General features: G+C 40.1%; 1 protein-coding gene across 14 annotated transcripts in view; it reads left to right on the forward strand.

Moving 5' to 3' along the window:
• Positions 1-16955, forward strand: part of NHSL1 (NHS like 1) — a 184834-nt gene that overhangs the window by 152353 nt on the left and 15526 nt on the right. For 7 of the 14 annotated variants that reach the window (XM_069787202.1, XM_069787205.1, XM_069787195.1 and 4 more), the window contains exons 4-6: positions 1534-1605; positions 7630-7822; positions 12715-12846. In XM_069787202.1, coding sequence (XP_069643303.1) covers positions 1534-1605; positions 7630-7822; positions 12715-12846 — 397 coding nt within the window. The remainder of the gene's footprint in view (positions 1-1533; positions 1606-7629; positions 7823-12714; positions 12847-16955) is intronic. The other 7 variants (XM_069787196.1, XM_069787198.1, XM_069787209.1 and 4 more) reach the window with 3 other exon arrangements.

A 16955-nucleotide genomic window follows, 5' to 3' on the forward strand; every position in this document is an offset into this window, starting at 1 on the left:
GCTATCAACTAGTCTTAGCCAATGCTGTGCAGCATATGACCATCTGCCCATGTAAAACTAATGTAACATTTAAAAAATATAAAAACAATTCAAATGAAAGCATATAAGCATGGGTGAGGCCTCTTGGAGACTAAGAGTGGTCATCCTTATCATGGTTAAGGTTTTTCTGGAGTGTTAACATAATGTGTTACTAACAATTTCTGTGCATTCTGAAAAAAATTAATGCAACTAATTATGCTTCAAGGATAGGATAGCACTTCCATTTCAAATTGGATAGTTTTCTTTAAATATTTTTAGCTGAAAGGATGATTCAGAGCTGTGGAGAAAGATAGTTGCCAAACTGACAGTCTTGGATGTTACTGATTATCTCAGAACCTTAACCTTAACCCTGCAGCTCTTATTTGCAGCTCAGAGAGGCATTAATCCCTTGTAAAAGGTAGCATGATTCTCCCTTCATATTGTACAACTGAGTGTTTAGTGGTGTCCTTTGACCAGTATCTTTGTTTAATCTGCTTTTTTTGTAATGGCCTAAATTTTTATTCTTTTTTTTTTAAATGAACGCTTACCACAACAGATCTCTGAATTTGAATTATAATCCCACTGGTAAAGTGCCAAGTAATTTTAGTAAGTCTTACGCCTTGAGCGAGTCATATTTCAGCTGTCAGAAGAGTTCTTCAGCAGCAGTGTGGAACTGGGGTCACCAAAATCCCATGATTCAAAATGTGAACTCCTCACCACTAGATGAAAGCTTTGTAGCTTTGTTGTCTATTCAAAGCAAAAAAGCCAACATTTAAATTCTGTACATCCAGTACTTAATAGTTGAAATTCGAGAACAGCAGAATAATGGTGGATGGATGGATAGCTATTTACTGTTGGGAAATTTGCTTCTAAGTTGACATAATTGCCACCTTGCAGAAAACCTATGTTTTGCTGCATGGTGATTTCACAAAGGAAACCATTTTTCCCTACTTGTTTTGATCTGGTTTTAAAAAAGATGGAGCCAGATATTCTGCTTGGCTGTCTTCACTGGAGCCATAATCTGAAACCATGGCCAGGTGATGCGAGAGGAGACCTTGATGCACAAACGTTCTCATGTTTTGTGATATAAAATGAAGTTCTTGGAACTGCCCTTTTACTCCTAGGTTGATTCTTACAAGTTATGTTAATGGAGCACAGGCCAAGCTCCACTGCAGTGTATTTCTGCTGATCCTAATTGAGTTTGTTGGAGATTAAACTGGTTTATCTGGATTTTACATCTCAGTACTGTGACCAGTGTCCCCCTTTTTCATCTCTTACATACCACTGTTGGTGATGCAACTTGGGAGCTATTCCTGTCCTTCAGTATCGGTCTGTTTTCTGAATGTCAAAGATATATTGAGATGTCACTTTCAAACTCTGGTTCTGCTTATGTTCTGAAATGGATACATTGTGTATATTAAATGTATTTGTCTTCTGTGTGTGTGTTTTTCTCATTCTTTTTTCTTTCCCTTTTTATCACTCATTCTCTGTGTTTCTTTTTGTCTTGCTCAACAGTCTAGTCTGTTAGACTGCATCTCTCAGTCTTGCATTAGCGCCTGCTGTAACTTGGTTCCCTGGAGCAAAAAGGTACCTTGCCCACGAGTGGGACCATCCAGCTGCCATATCTGCAGCTTGATGTTACTTGTAGCATTTAGTATATATGCAGTGTTATTCTGCTCTTCAGTTGTCACCTGCTTCTGTTTTCTGTTTTAAAAAAAAATATATTCAAAAATCAACTGCTCAACAGAAGAATGCCATACCAGGTTTGTTTCCTCTATTTGTCCTCATTACTCCTTCTTGTCTACAGTCAAATATCCTGTTTACTTGGTTCACTGAAATTTTTAAATTCCTTTTTGTCTATTAACAGTTGCCTCCTTTGAAACCCCTCCCCAATGAACACTGTGTTTTATTTAAATGGCTGCTTCATTGGTTTTTAATTAGCCAAGGAAAACCTTTACTAATTTGGAGTAATGTTTTTTTCTTAACTGATGAATGTGAGCTACAGAGAGTAGTTGCTCCCAGGCATGCAGTATATCATGTCTTTATTCCATCTATGAAAATGTTTGTATGTCAAAAACTCACGGTATTTTTCCCCAGGTCCTGTCATTTAGCTTATGAACTTTGCCTTGATACAGTCTGTTAAGCCTCGGGTGCAAAAACACTTATTTTGCTTATTCATGGGGAAAAAGAGTCTATTTTTGCCACTGTACTCAGCCAAACTGTTAGTTGTCTCTTCAATATCTGCAGGACTGTTTAGTATCTTAAGTGAAAACAAATGCATTAACTGTATTGGCTTGAGGGACTTGAGGAGGTCTAATTCAAGATTTTGCTTGGTGTTAAGAGAGGCTAAAGCAGTTGTGCCCTCCAGTTTGGAGGTGGGAATGCCTGGGAGCCCCGGGGCATGAGCTGGAGGTACTTGCAGGCGCTGGTGCCCTCAGCTGGCCTCCCTGCCCCTCTGCTGCCGTGGCGTGGGGATGCTCTTGTAATTGGCACACGTACATTTTGCTGCTTCGCGTGTTTTTGAAAATACTGCTCAGTTTGCTGAGTTGAAGCAGCAATACAAAGCATAAAGCGCGAAAGCATAAGGAAGTGAGCGCAGAAACAAACTAGAGAGAGTAATTCTTCACTCACCACATACTCACACTGTGCAGCTGCTGCAGGAATTGTGGATGCTGAAAGTTTACATGGGTTCAGAAGGCAACTGGGTAAATTCTTGGTGGGGGGAGGACTCCATCCAATGCTGAGAGAATAGTCAGGGGAAGGTATCCACTGTATGCATCCTCTGATTTAATTTCACCTGTATATCATTGATTGGCTATTATCATAGGTAGGCTTTTAGAGCTCTGCACTGATGCAGTACAGCTCTTCTGATGTTTTTAATCCCATTTGCAACAGAGTAGAGGAAGAAGAAAGGAACGTTTATGCAATTCTGGTTAAGGTGATAACTTGCTTGATAGTAATTTCTGCTGACAAAAGAAAAGTCTCTTTACTGAGACAGTGAAGGTTATGAAGTGAAGGATTTAGTAGGATAGCAAAGTTGGTTAGTGCAACTGAAGACCTGTGTGTAGAAATAATAAATGGGAATATTCTATGAAAATTGGGGGAACTAGACAGGAGACCTTGGTCTGGAGGACACCAAATAGAGCAAGACATGACTAATTAAACTTAAGTGCAAATTCATGTAAATTTATAATGTGGCAGTGTTCCATAACACAGTGTGAAACCCTGTATGTTGAAGCAGGCACATGATGACATTCTCAATTGACCAAGAAAGATTAATGTAAAGATTTGGGGCTTGGGATTTTTTTTTGCCGTTATTGCTTGTCTTGATCCCTTTGCATTGGGTAAAAGGGCACTTGAAGCCATCAAACCTAATAAAAGGTTGAAGAAGAAATAGTAATAGACAGCTGGATTGGTATGGCTGCTGTCCAACAACACTGATTTGGTTTGGGGTTTTTTTCCTCAATTTTTTTTTTCCTGATAAATTATAATTTTAGACGTTATTGCAGTAGGCAGTGAGGTAAATGACATGACCAGAAGTTTGAAGTTCCTTTGCTGAAAGGTAAAATTTTGTATGGATTGAATTTTCCTCCTGGAGGTCCCATCTTGTTTTTTCAAACAGTGTAGTATAAACCCCTGCAATACAAAAAGATTAAGAATAAACAGTGTATTTAGGCAGAGCATGCTGCAAGAAACACAGCGTATACTCACTTGTCATCTGGGACCTCTCAAATAGCGTAAATATGCTGAGATGGTGAAACCCTTTTGTTGTATCTCAGCGGCTGAGTAGGCTGGGGGACAATATGTCAACAAGGCATTGGAGAGGCTCTGGCTTACTGAGCCATATAGCTTGTCTACAGGGTATTTATAGGCCATTTTTCTCTTGGATTCTCATTTCAACTCCCATTTGAAAGTTCATGCTTTTTTCCCTCTAATGCATGTTTGTGAAAATGCTGCAACGTCCAAGGCTGCTGCTTTTATATCCCACCTTTCCCTCTTCCCATATGTCCATTAAAAAGAATGAATTCCAACAAATTTTCCTGAGATGAGGGTAACATCCTGTTGCGCAGAAATTTGGCCATTTATGTCTAGCAATAAAGTTGTAATGAATCAGAGATGCTTTAAAAATCGGACAAGTGCTTTCTATTCTATTATGAACATAGTGTTTATGATCAGCTTTGCTAAGCAGATGCATAATCTCAAAGTACTGCCTGGTCCAGTTCTATTTCTGATATAACAGACCTTACTTGAGAAGACATTCCTGTTATACAGCAGCAATTCACTGCATCTTCTGTCAAGCTTCTGTGTTGTAAACCTGGGAATGTTCGCTAAAAATATGTAAATCCTTATTTTCATCCTGATTATAGAGTTAAATAATTTCTGTGTGAAGCAAGCTGAAAGGTGAGCTGCTTTTTTCTTCTGTGTGCAATAAAGCTGTGTACAGCTGTTAAAAGTATCCTCACATCAAAAAAACCCTATACTGCTATAATTGTGAGTACTTTGGAAGAAAGAATTTAAGTAGAGACCATCATGCTTCTTCAGGAACCATGGAAAGCATACCTACCGATGAAATGTCAACATTTATTCCTACACCCAAAACCACCCACAACTCTTTCACTGAATTATTTTGTATAAGTACACACCACTGTCCTTTGGCAGAAAATCATTCTTACTGGCACAGTGCTTTGAACTCAACTGCACAACTGGGTTTTCAGTTGCTTTTCATTCATTATATGCTTACCAGGCTGATTAATTTCTGTCCATCTTCCTCCATCTGTCCCCAATTTTCTCAACTTTTAATTCTGCAAAACTTGTGATTGTTGCTCCACGTTTTTTTTTTATAATTAGGATTTCCTTGTAGTAGATGCTTCAGTTCTTCTGTCTATTTATATACTGTAATGGAAAAAGTGTTCTGCATGGTTTGGGTAATTTCCTTGAAAAGGAAGGGTGGCTTTGTAACCAGTATCTCTGCCACTTGACATATTGGAGTAGCCCCTGGTGACTGCTGTATGACAGCTGAGACCTGGCACTGCAGTGTAGCCTGAATGTGACGGAAATTGATGCTGACAGTGTCAACCAAGCAGAGCGAAGGTCACTGGAGCTCATCCTCACCCCACACAAACTGGAAAACCAGGCTTGAGGTGTCTCCCTTGGTGCCCTGATTCAGGCGGAGAAAAGCTCTTTGTAGAACGGGGAAAGTGGTATTTCTTTGCCTCAGCCCCGATAACTCCTTTAAGTGCACATACGCGTGCCCGTCGTGACACTGGGCTAGCACACCCATGCCATATTCCTTACAAACCCTTTCTCAGCTGTTTTTAAACCTAACTGGCGGGAAGCATGGCCTGGAGGCAGCTTTCCCTTCTGCAATGGCATCTCTCTCCCAAATGGCTTAAGTTAATGAAGGTTTTTATGGATTTGAGCTATTTGAGGTGGGAAAGTCCTTGTGTTTGTGTGTAAGTACATATGTATATGTGTGCCTGCACTGTGTATAAACAGTGTATGTACACACATTCATAAGAAGATAAGCATTCACATTATATTTTTATAGAAGTGGTTTTAGAGCCTTTTAAAAACAATACAGGCCTGAAAAAATATTGGTGTTCTCTAAGAAGCTTGCATTGAAAAAATTGCTGGGGCTTTCACAGGGCTGAGCCCGTTCCTACAGAGCACCATCTATCCCATCTGCAGCCTCTCTAGTAAAGAAATGCAAGACTGGCAGAAATGGATTATTTCCTCAAAGAAAAGCTCCTACATTTCAAAGTGTGGTTCCAAACCGCAGGGTGACATTAGTAATAATTTCATTGCCTGAAATAGTTTTTTATTATTACCTGAAGAGATTTTACTTTTCTATTCTTTTGCTTTTTGCCTGGAAGTTGCTTTTATTTTTATTTTTTTATTAAATAAAATGTTTGGCCTTGTCCTAAAGGATGTAGAGTCGAAGTATAATAGAATAAATAAATGGTTATTTATTTATAAACAGCAGGAACTCCTCATGGTAACAGGAAGAAAATTAAACCCAGAAATGATAAACAGTGTTTGCAGCACAGTGTCTGGGCGTGTCTTTTGTATAGCACTCAGCTTCAAGAGAAAACAGATCGCTTAGACTGAAACCCCATAATAATAATAATAATAATAATAAAAAATCCATATGTTATAAATAGCTGTGATGTTTCTTTCCATGACCGTGTACAGCAGTGAGTGAGTAACTACCGGGAGAGGCAGTGATCCAGTACTGACAACCCTATTTTGGGTAGTATTCCGCTCTCCAAAGGGAGAGAGGAATAAAGAAAAGGGGGGGAGGACTGTAACTCTGGTCTGCTGGTAGTGAGGGAGGTCCCAAAGCAAACACCCCTGAAGCAGAGGGGTCGGGAGGTTGCAGAGAGATCTTTGCTAGTGCTGCAGCCGCTACGCACCTCTTCTTCCATGGTTTTTGTCTCTTTTTTGTTTTGCCTGGCGGCGGGAGGAGGCAGAGGTTGGTTTTTCCTCCAGATCTTCCTTCCTCTCCTGCTTCTGGGATTCCCTGGGGTGCCTTGCTGGCAGGAGTGGGGAGGAGAGAAGGCTGCTTCCCCCATGTTTGCTTGGAGCTTATGACCACCTGCTACAGAAGCCCCAGTCATGTCTTCTGCGTGCCCTGAACCTGCCTGTCCTCGGGGTTTGCCATGGACTAGTACTGTCCTATCAGCAAAAAGCTACATTATGGCTTTTTCTGCCATGCAAGCAAGGACCTTGTAATAAAACCAGCTTTGCTCCCCGAAAGCAAATGGCTTTTTTGGCTTACAACTTTGTCTGGTGTAAAGATTTGCACAAGCTGTTGCAACCTCTCTTTCTGGTGCAGAAAGTTTTTTATTTCATTGGGGTTTTGTTTTTTGGTTTGTTTTTTTTTAGTGACATGCCCATCATGGAGGTAAAATCTGCCACTTTGATAAGGAATTACTCTTAAAATGACCATTCTATGGCTACCAATATTGTTGACTGCTTCCCCCCGAATAATGGGCAAAGTGAACCCCTTGACTGTGGCATGAGTTTCTCCAAGGCTAAAGCAAAGTTATTCGTGCTACCTCACTGATCCATGGCTGATGATTTTGTAGAGTGCATTGGCTGGCTCTTTTACTGAGCTCTCCTGAAATCTGTCTGTTTGTAACAGGCTTCTTGCTGAGACCTTATGCATCCTCATAATGCTCAGTACAGCTGGAGCAAAGCAGTGCTCAAATCTCACCTTCCTAACAGGGCACTGGGAAGGGAAGGGGGCAGGAGAGGCAAACCTCAGTGTAGTGAGAGGGGTTAATCACTCCAGGGACGATGTCAAGGTGTAAGATGATTAGTTACTGCGCTTTGCTATGCTCAAGACCACTCTTTTCTCTCTCATTGGTATACATTCCTTAGACTGGTCAGATGGCTTGGATAAATACAATCCAGGTGTTTCATTGTGGGTTGTTTGTATGTTTTTTAAATTGTTCTTTTTGTAGGTCAAAGTGTGATATTTGTGAGGGTATATTTTGCTCCATGAGTAATTGTGCTGACTGCAGGGGCAATGCCTTAGTAATACCATATTCCTACCTTTTTTTCTGTTTGGTAGTAAACTTACATTGTTGCATGTATTTCTGTTTGTAGTGTCCCGTCTCTTCCTCAGAAGAAGAAAAGCTTATTACCATCAAAAGGCCTAAAACTCCAGTTTCAAATGAGTTATCAGATATTAACACCCAAACCAACTGGACTAAGTCACTCCCATTGCCAACGCCAGAAGAGAAAATGCGACAACAAGCCCAGGCAGTGCAAACAGATGTGGTTCCTATTAATGTGACTGGTAGGCTTTTAATTTCAGTAATTATGTTACACCGATGAGGGAGGGAACAGATAAAAGGGGATCTATACACTTTGATAGCATTTTGACACTCACATATTTGATGCATGAATTTTAAATTACTTATTGCACCTTTCTGTAAAAACTGTTTTTTGTTTAATAGTCTGTCTCCAAACTTAATGAGAAAACCTCAAAATCCCTTAAAATGATCATTATTGAAGATAGTCTGCACCATATGGGCTTGAAACAGCATTAGATATTCATGAAATACGAGAGGATTGAGAAATAACAGTGTTTTGGTGTGGACTGCAGTGAAGATATGTAATAGAAAATCATGTTTTATGCAATGCTAATGATATTTCAGGATTTTGTTCTAGGAATTTTGTGTAAGGAAGGTTATCAAGGACTTCTGTATTCCAAAGACTAAATGTTAAAAAAATCAAGACAAAAACCTTTAGGGTATCACTTTTATCAGCAACAAGAGGTTTAGGAGTCGAGGAGAGTAGGGTAAGAACAGCAAAAGTTAATGGGGCTATGTCTTCGAGCAAGACTCTTGGTAAGACGTTCCACTTATGTGACCATAGTCCACATTTTCTTGTTATGAACTGTGTGTTAACTCTGCGTTTTGAAAATGCTCTTTGGTTTTACAGTTGCAGAACTCCCACTTTGTGGAAGTTAAATTATGTTAAAGCCTAATACTGAATAGATACTTTGTTGTGTGTTTGAATTTCTGTGAAAGATCAAATTATCACTTCAATTTAATAATCCCTCTTTTTCTGTACAGTATCAAGATTGTCTGTTATTAGTTAATTCAAATAACTGACCGTTTGCCTGCCAAAACCAGGATGATATTCAATATCCAATTTATTTCAAACACCATATGGCGCACTCTGCCTCCATGCTCACTCTTACAATCAATAGCTTGCAATGTTTGGTTTTGTTCTGAAAGTAAATTAGGTGTTCTCTTTCCCTGCATGACTACCAATAATTTTTTCACCTATATTTTTATAAATTAGTATTTTGAAATAGTATTATTTAATGGTATTTAAATAGTATAGGAGCAGTACTTCTGTGACAAACATTAGAGAGCTCTGAGAAATCAACAAGAAACATTTCCTTAGATAAACAGCAGAAAGTATTTGAAATAAATAGCATGAAGACAACAGAAAATTACAAACACCCCACCTCTGGAAAATTAATAGAAGGAAAATAAATGCAATGCTGAAATGTTAGTAGGCTAGCTGGCATTATCTAGGGAATGTAGGATACAGGTGCAGAAAGCCGAGTTATGGGAACAACGGATAATCTGACATAATCGATAAGATGAGCAGGGCTTAGGTGTTGTGACAGCAGGAACACGGTATACTTGCAGAAAGAGTAGTCTGCTGTTTGATTTAATGACCCTGCATACTGAAAATATATGGGGGAAATAAAAACACAGAAAGAAAAATGAGGTAAAAGAGATCAAATAACCCTGATAGATTTAATTCAGTGTCACTGGGAACATTACCATGTTTGGATGAACTACACTTGTGACTTCAACCAGCTTAATTCGACTGGTGTAGCAAACCTTGCGTCCCCTGAATTGTTTGGTTTGCACTCAGGAAACTCAGTGGTTCTCAACTTTTCTTATAAAAATAGTGCACGTGCATATTACACTTCACCTTTCTGAAGTGTACTGTTGAGCATTTATTCCCTTATAAACATGGTAATCGGAAAGGATAGAAATGGAGGGCAGTAAAGCAAGACTGCTGTTGCATTATGTGGACTGGTCTCTGGGATCCACTGTTTCCTTTCCCTTGGAATAATTATATTGCTGCTGTGAAACAAGGCAAGCAACAGTAACAGACTACGAGCCACGCACAACACACACAAAAAAGCTGCTGTCCTTGTTCCTCTTTAAAAAGTCACAATCTGCTCCCCTCCTCTGCCCTCCCACACACCGAGTAATTTTATTTTGTGAAGTTCCTTATGTTACTGGATGAGACAGGAAAAAACCGACCAAAAATTCTGTGCCGTTTGTTCAACGTGCCATGGAACAAACCATTGTGGTTTTTGTTTTGATTTGGCTTTTTCCTTCACTTGCTCTTTTTCTCACTCTCCCCGAAGAGAGGTCAAAAAACTTCCATTTTATTACTTCTGGCGTGAAATAAAAGGTTAACCTCTGAAGAGGCTGCTGGCAATTGACACCGTTTTCAGCAGTGCATTAGTAATGATTCTGCTACAATGGCCTCTCCCGTGGCTGTGCAATAAATGCTCCACGAGTTCAGCTTTTGGGGCTCTTTGCTGAACAGATTGCAACTAATACAGTAGTAGTAAAAATCTGTTGGATAGCCTGAAGCTGCGGGGGCATTGCATTAGGCTGACAAGCTGCTGACTAGACATTGGGATTTGGAAGCAGTTTTAGTCTTTGGGTGTGCCTGGGCTGAGCTTATTCTGGCCTGGAAGGGGTTGGGCTGAATTTTCAGTGGTGGCCAGTCTTTGCTTTTACATATCCTGGGGGTTAAAAGATGTATAATGGTGCCTGCTCTCGTGGGTGTTCTGGAACTTTCCTTCCAGATGGAGGAGTCTGGTGATGGTGGAGGTTATCAGCGCCAGGCTGGATCCTGCAAAAACATTTAAGCATTTGCTTGAGTCCAGCTTGACTGACTTCAGTGAGATTTAAGCACATACTTAAATATTTTTGGTGAATCCAAGGAAACTGAGTAAACTGCATGAAGGGGAACTGAGTAAACTGTGTAATGAATGCCTAGATGATTTGTTGCAGACCTGTAACAGAAGGAGAAAAGTATCCTTAAATATGCAAAATATATTTAACATCAACATCAATATTTTCTAAAAAAAAAAAAAAGATGACAATGGAGAAGAGAAAAAAGACATACTGATTTTGCTTGTTGGAATTTATTGAAGCTGCTACTTTGAAATTCTACAAATTTGCACAGTGGCTTTGAAAAAGCCTTTATGTATCAAAAGCCATTGAAGATGGATTGGTTGAGTTAGCTCTTGGGTAGCTCAGGGGAAGAAGTTACTGTGGATCAGCTGACACAGTAACATTTCCCCATGGTCATCCTGTTTGTGCTGTCTGAGGCTTCATGTAAAAGACTCTCTCCTTGTTTGCACCCTCTACTTACCATTTACATTTTATTCCAGGGCATTCAAAGCAGTATTTTAATTTTCTTGCAACTCACTGTCTCAGGCATAATTGTTGGCCTTTGAATGGATAAAGATATGATCAGAGATGCAAAACTTCTTCCTTCAAATTCTTTGGATTTGTTATAATGTAGCTAGAATAATTATTATCCTGCATGGCAGGATTACCTAATGGTCCTGACCCTGACCCCATAAGGATCCTAACGTCCTGATAGTGGTGATGCCTCAGACAGCGGATAGTCTGTCTCTGTATTTCAGAGCTTCTACTAAGCCAGTGGGATCCATAGCTCTAAATTTTATAGATCCCATGGGCTTCCTCCTCCCTTAATCTGCCCTGACTTCAGTCAATCTAAAACTTGGATGAAACTGGCACTTCTTTGTAGCTGCAAGGATTCCAATTAGCACAAGTGTGGCTCATGGGAGCACAAGGCTCCGGTCAAACAGAGTCAGAGTCTTTATATTTACAATATGGTGAATGAAACTGCTATGTTTTTTCTTCGCATTTCCACAAGTCCACATGCTATACTTTCATGTATGACTGTATCTTTAACTGTTGTAGAGGTAATGAGGTTTTCTATGCTGTTTGCACGACACACATCGTACTGATGTGCAGTCAGCCAGGGATAATATTTATGATGTATTAGTTACTGTGCATTAATCACTTTTTAGAGGTAAATAATTTGGTCATCAATTTTCAAAAAAAGTGTACAAGGCAAAAACCATATGCACGTATATCAAGTTTTTCCTGCATTTAAGTTTTAAATGGGTCACCTAAAGGACGTTTAGCAGTGCTTTAAAATGCTTTAACTCCTAAAAAGGGAACTTACATGTGAGATACGGGGTTTAGTCATTAGATTTTTAGAAGCGACAGAGAAATAACTCAGCTCACAATCTGCAGGGCAAGTTTTATCTTGCTACTAGTAAAATGGCCAAATTACAAACCTCTAAACAAAAGTGAATTCCTAAAGAAAAGCTGCTTAATGATAGTGGTGCTTCTGGGTCCCATCATGATACAGCGCATGGTCATCATAAGGCTTTGTCTGGCAACGTGCACTTACATGCACATTTTTTCAGCTCTTGGCTTTGTATAGTTTTCTAATAATTTATAAAGTTTCAATTTTAGGCAGCTTCCACTCTGACTGAAATATTTATGAGGCCACAAGATCAGTTTGATCTCTGCATGCTCCATAGTACTTATTTGTATTCATGTTAAAAGATCACCACCAGAAATGTGGTACATTTGACAGGTTCAGAGCAACTTGGAATGAAAAAGAAGTGTCTCGTGTGATTTAATGATGGAGCTGTGCAAAGACGTTGTAATAGCTGTTGCCAATAGCAATGTCTGTTCCCGCGTAAACCATTTTCATGAGCAGATTTGCTTTTTCTGCAGCTCGTTACTTTAAAATAAAACAACAAAACCATACCAAAACCCACAAAAGGCCAAATTAAAGCAAGGATTCTGTTCACTTGTGGAATTAGAGCTGCTCTTACCAGGTCTGAACTGGGCTGAGGAAGTCACAGTTCCTTTCAAAACCTGCAGTACTGTGTAATGGATATGTGTGTCTAAAGCCTTACTGTGACGATACGCAGTATCTTCCTTCAGTGTAAACCTTCATTGTAGGACCAAGCTAACATCATTTGTTAATGCCTTTTTTTCCATTTCTACAACAAAACTAGTGGAAGAAGGTGCATGATGTCAGCGTGCTTGGAAGTAATGTTGCTTTGCTTGTTCTACCATGTATTAGGGGAGAATTTCGACCGCCAAGCCAGCATTCGGCGGTCTCTAATTTACACAGACACGGTGGTAAGACGGCCGAAGAAAGTCAAAAGGAGAAAGACTATTACAGGAATCCCTGACAACATACAAAAGGAGCTAGGTATGGCTCATCAGAACTGTATTCCATCCACTGTTCATTGTCACTGCTTATCATTACTCGACTAATAACATTGCCAGTGCTCATGAAACCAATACAGTCTGATAGCCTATTACAGTTCCAAATACTTGTGTGCCTCCTTGCCACCTTGTGCATTGGGAAATTAGGACCTTTTATCTGTTGACTTCCATCTGTTGAAGGGAACAGGGTGTACTGGTACAATGGAAATCTGCAGGGATGTAAGGTTTCTGGTCTTTAATGCTATCCTGGAGATTTGGTCTGCTCCCCCAGGATGTTCACTGAAGCAAAACTGAAGTGGGCACGCATTTTGGCTTGCAAATAGTTACTCACTGGAGTAAAACAATTCATCGATGCCTTCCTGAATCTGCCAAGAGTTGCATCAACAGTGAAAAACGTGTATATTTTCCAGTGTAGTTTAGATCTATTTGGCAACCCCTTAAGTATCAGTATTATTTGATTGGAAGTAATTTACATGGGCTTATTAGCTATGGCATCCATTCCAAAGGAAAAATGCCTACTGGGTCACATTTACACTACCTCAGGCTGTCCTCTTTCACAGTTAGTAGCATACATGATAGTCAGGGTTGAAGAAGCAGTCTGAATTTTGGCAGACCTTTCAGACACTTTTTGCAGAATTCTTTGATTTAAATCTGGTCATTCATATTTATTTTCAAAAAAGATGTTTAAGTTTTTCCCAAATTATAACTTCACAGATAAAATTATGCTCCCCCTCCATTTTTTTTGCAGTAGAGGAAGAAAGTCTTTTAAAGTAGCTGGCAGAGCATAATTTTAGGTGCTTTGCATGTGGAATTGTCTCATATATTGATGATTTCAGAAAGTTTTACTACCTTGCATTTTGCATCTTTTTTTTAATTATGTTTTCAATTCTTGGTTCTTTGTCTAGATTTTTCAGAAAGAGAAACAAAAATATGTAACATGTCTGGATGGGTTTGAAATGAGCTAGAGGGCCAGGGGTAGAGAAAGCCAAGAAACGAGCAAGTACATGAAGAGCAGTTTGTGAATGGAACTGTGCTCCTTCAGCATCTATAATGAAACAGTGCTCTGCCATGGGAATCCCCTGCCTCAAGAAAGAGAATTCAATTGCCCTAACCCTGTTAGGACAGCTAAAGTTAGGCAGCTTTACATTTTGTTACCTTTGGATCTCACATAATGATGTTATTTCTAACTGCTGCTTTGAGGTTTGTCCAAAGCTGTCAGGTGTCTTTGACCATCTCTTCTTGTGGGATGGATTCTGTTTTGTGCCTGCTACAGGGAACTCTTCCTCATAGTGTGGGTTCCCTTCCTCCCTCTTCACTGTCCATAGTGGGCCTTGGCACCTGGCAGGAGACACTTTCCAGACCTGGAGTCTTCCTGGAGGTCAAAATTTGAATTTGTTATTTCCTGAGAGAGAACGACACATTTATCAGCCTTGCAATTAATTATAAACAAGCTTGAGAGTTAAATAAAATAAAGTAGATTTGTTCTAACCAAAGATCAAAGCTGGAAACAAAGCTACATAAAACATAATATTGAATTATTCTTAACAAAAGATGCCCTTCTCCTGTTTTAGGTCTCTCTGAGGCTAATCCCTCAGATACCATGTTTACAGCTGGTTTGAGGAATAGCAGAGACAACCCTCATCCTCTCTCATCTGTTCAGGATGGACACTTTTTACATTCCCTTCTTCCATTTTAAACTGAAGTGCTTTGCTCTTTGTCTAGAGCTGAGATGGAATGACTTGTGCTACTTAAAAACGCTTGTGCCACTTAAATGCAAAACTGATACAGGACATTACTTAAACTGTTCATTTTCAGGGTTCTTACAGTGGTCTTGGTGTCTAGTGTGGTAGTGTGAAAATTACACATGTAGTTTTTGACAGAGGTGGTTTTCATAGTTTTCGACAAAGGTGATCTGACACATGTAGGACCTACCTCAAGGGCAGATAGTAGAGAAAAGCAGAGCGAAGCAGAACATTTTGTTCCACGCTACTGTTTGTCGTTTGTTGGGGTTCCCACCACTCTTTCAGGCATGTGGATTTTGAAATGGATGACAGCAGTACTTGGGTGGATGTGTGGAGAATGCTTCCTGCTGGCAGTGTTTCCAAAACTTCAAGGTTATGTTTGTGACCACTTCAGACAGATGTTTAATACTTGGAAACATCAACTGCAGTTTATCTGGTGGAATAAACTGAGAATGCAGTTGGCATCTCTCTTAAACAGAATTCTTTATTTAATATCTTAAAAGAAGTTTGTGACTTTTGCCAATCTGTTTGCTAAGGGTGACGGGTTTTATGGTCTTGATTTCGGTCTTTCTTCTCTGTGCTGAGCACATTTCATGTTGCACTGCTTGAAGGTTTTCCTTGGCTCCTATTTTAAGTTGCGGAAATTTCAGGGTTGGCAGTATGTCACTGTAGGAGCTCTATCTGAATGGTTCCCTGGCCCACGACCGGCAGGCACGTAGGGCTTCAGCCATCTGCCCTACGGTGGAAGTTGTCTGAGGAGCTTCACGTTGCTTCCGTGGTGGTTTTATGTCGTCCGGACAGCAAAATGTATGCCAGGAAAGCTCTCAGATGGCTGTATCCATCCGGTTAGTGTATTGCTTTCCACCACTAGAAACAAGGTATGCTTGAAAAGAGAACAGTTGTCGGTGTCTTCATCTTGTAGATGAGGAAACCAGGCATGCTGCAGTGCAGTGACTTAGCTGAAGTCACCCACTAGGCTTCTGGCAAGGCTGGGAATAAATTAAGTCTCCCCCATCCTTGTTCATTGCTCTTCCTGCCTTTTCTCCCCTGTCACTCCCCAAATATTTCTGTAGCTGTCCATTCCCTATTTCTCTTCCACTGTCCCAAAACAAACAATGAGTTGTTTTAAAACATTCCACAGTTCATTTGATCGGAACAAGGATCCGGACTAAACTCCAAATCAAGCAATTGCATTGTGCCTATTGACATTTTTCCTGTGGTTTCAGCTGAATAAATCTCTTTGTTTCTCCCCTAAAGCATTGCTGTAAATGGTTATAATATTTACACAAAGATTAAAATCCCTTGGTACGCCAAAGTTGCTGTGCACAGGCTAAATAACCAACACATACAGCAGATTCTTGTTACCTTTTGTTTATCCTTCAGAAGGAAGCAGAAATTTGAGAGAACCTCAAAGCTTCAACCAAGCTTGAACTATTTTCATTTCTAGCGAGAGAGCCTGGAAGACCTTCTGCCAGGCCAGGCTGCTGGGGTTCTCCCCTGGCTGCTTTGGCTCCTTTGGAACAAAAAAACCAAACAGAAGAGAAAGCCTGTGCTGACTGCTGGCCTGAGCTCAACGGCCATGTTACCCTCATAGAATTTAGCCAAGCATACTGAAAGGAATCATTAACTGCACCCATGAGGCATGCGCTGAAAGTATCTTTAGACATTCCTACTTTTGAGCGTTGTAATAGTGCTGTGTTTTCTCAGGTGTCTTCCAGCGATGAACCAGTCTCTCTGCGTAGACTGGAAACTTCCGCATAAAAAATGCTGCATAAATAAAATGCAACGTGATAGATGGGGTTCTGAGACAGAATAAGAATGTGAGATGTTTACCAGTTTAGAGATGCCAGTTATTTTCTGAACAGTTATGTTTTTAACAGCAGGACTCTCAGTACTATTTAGCAGAGTGACACCGAAGTAAAAGGAGAAGGCAAAGCATTCCTCTCTCTGCCAAACACAGCAATGAGAAAATTAGTTTTGCGTACTTCTGAATGACCTTCATTGTCTTACAGAACATAAATATTATGTATATTTCATGGAGTCAGTGTTGGATCAAAACTGCAGAGAGGGCAGGAAACTTTGAGATGATGTTTCACTTCAAGTTACTGTGTTCTCAGTTTCTCTGCTCTGTGTTGCCATTATCCCTTGCCTCTAGCTGTCTTCTTCAGATGGTACTTTACAAGCAAACTGGTATTCTCCCCTCAGGCAAGAAGGTGATTCCCAAACAGAAGTTTGGTAGGGATGAGCAGCTCTCTGGGAGAACCTGTCGCAGGCCTTGCTCATTTCTTGGCTCTTGGTTATCTTCAGCTTCCTTCACCCGTCCCAACTCGCCAGATGAAGTAAAGGCACC

The sequence above is a fragment of the Haliaeetus albicilla genome, chromosome 7 (genome assembly GCF_947461875.1).
Source record: "Haliaeetus albicilla chromosome 7, bHalAlb1.1, whole genome shotgun sequence".
NCBI classification, from domain to species: domain Eukaryota; kingdom Metazoa; phylum Chordata; class Aves; order Accipitriformes; family Accipitridae; genus Haliaeetus; species Haliaeetus albicilla.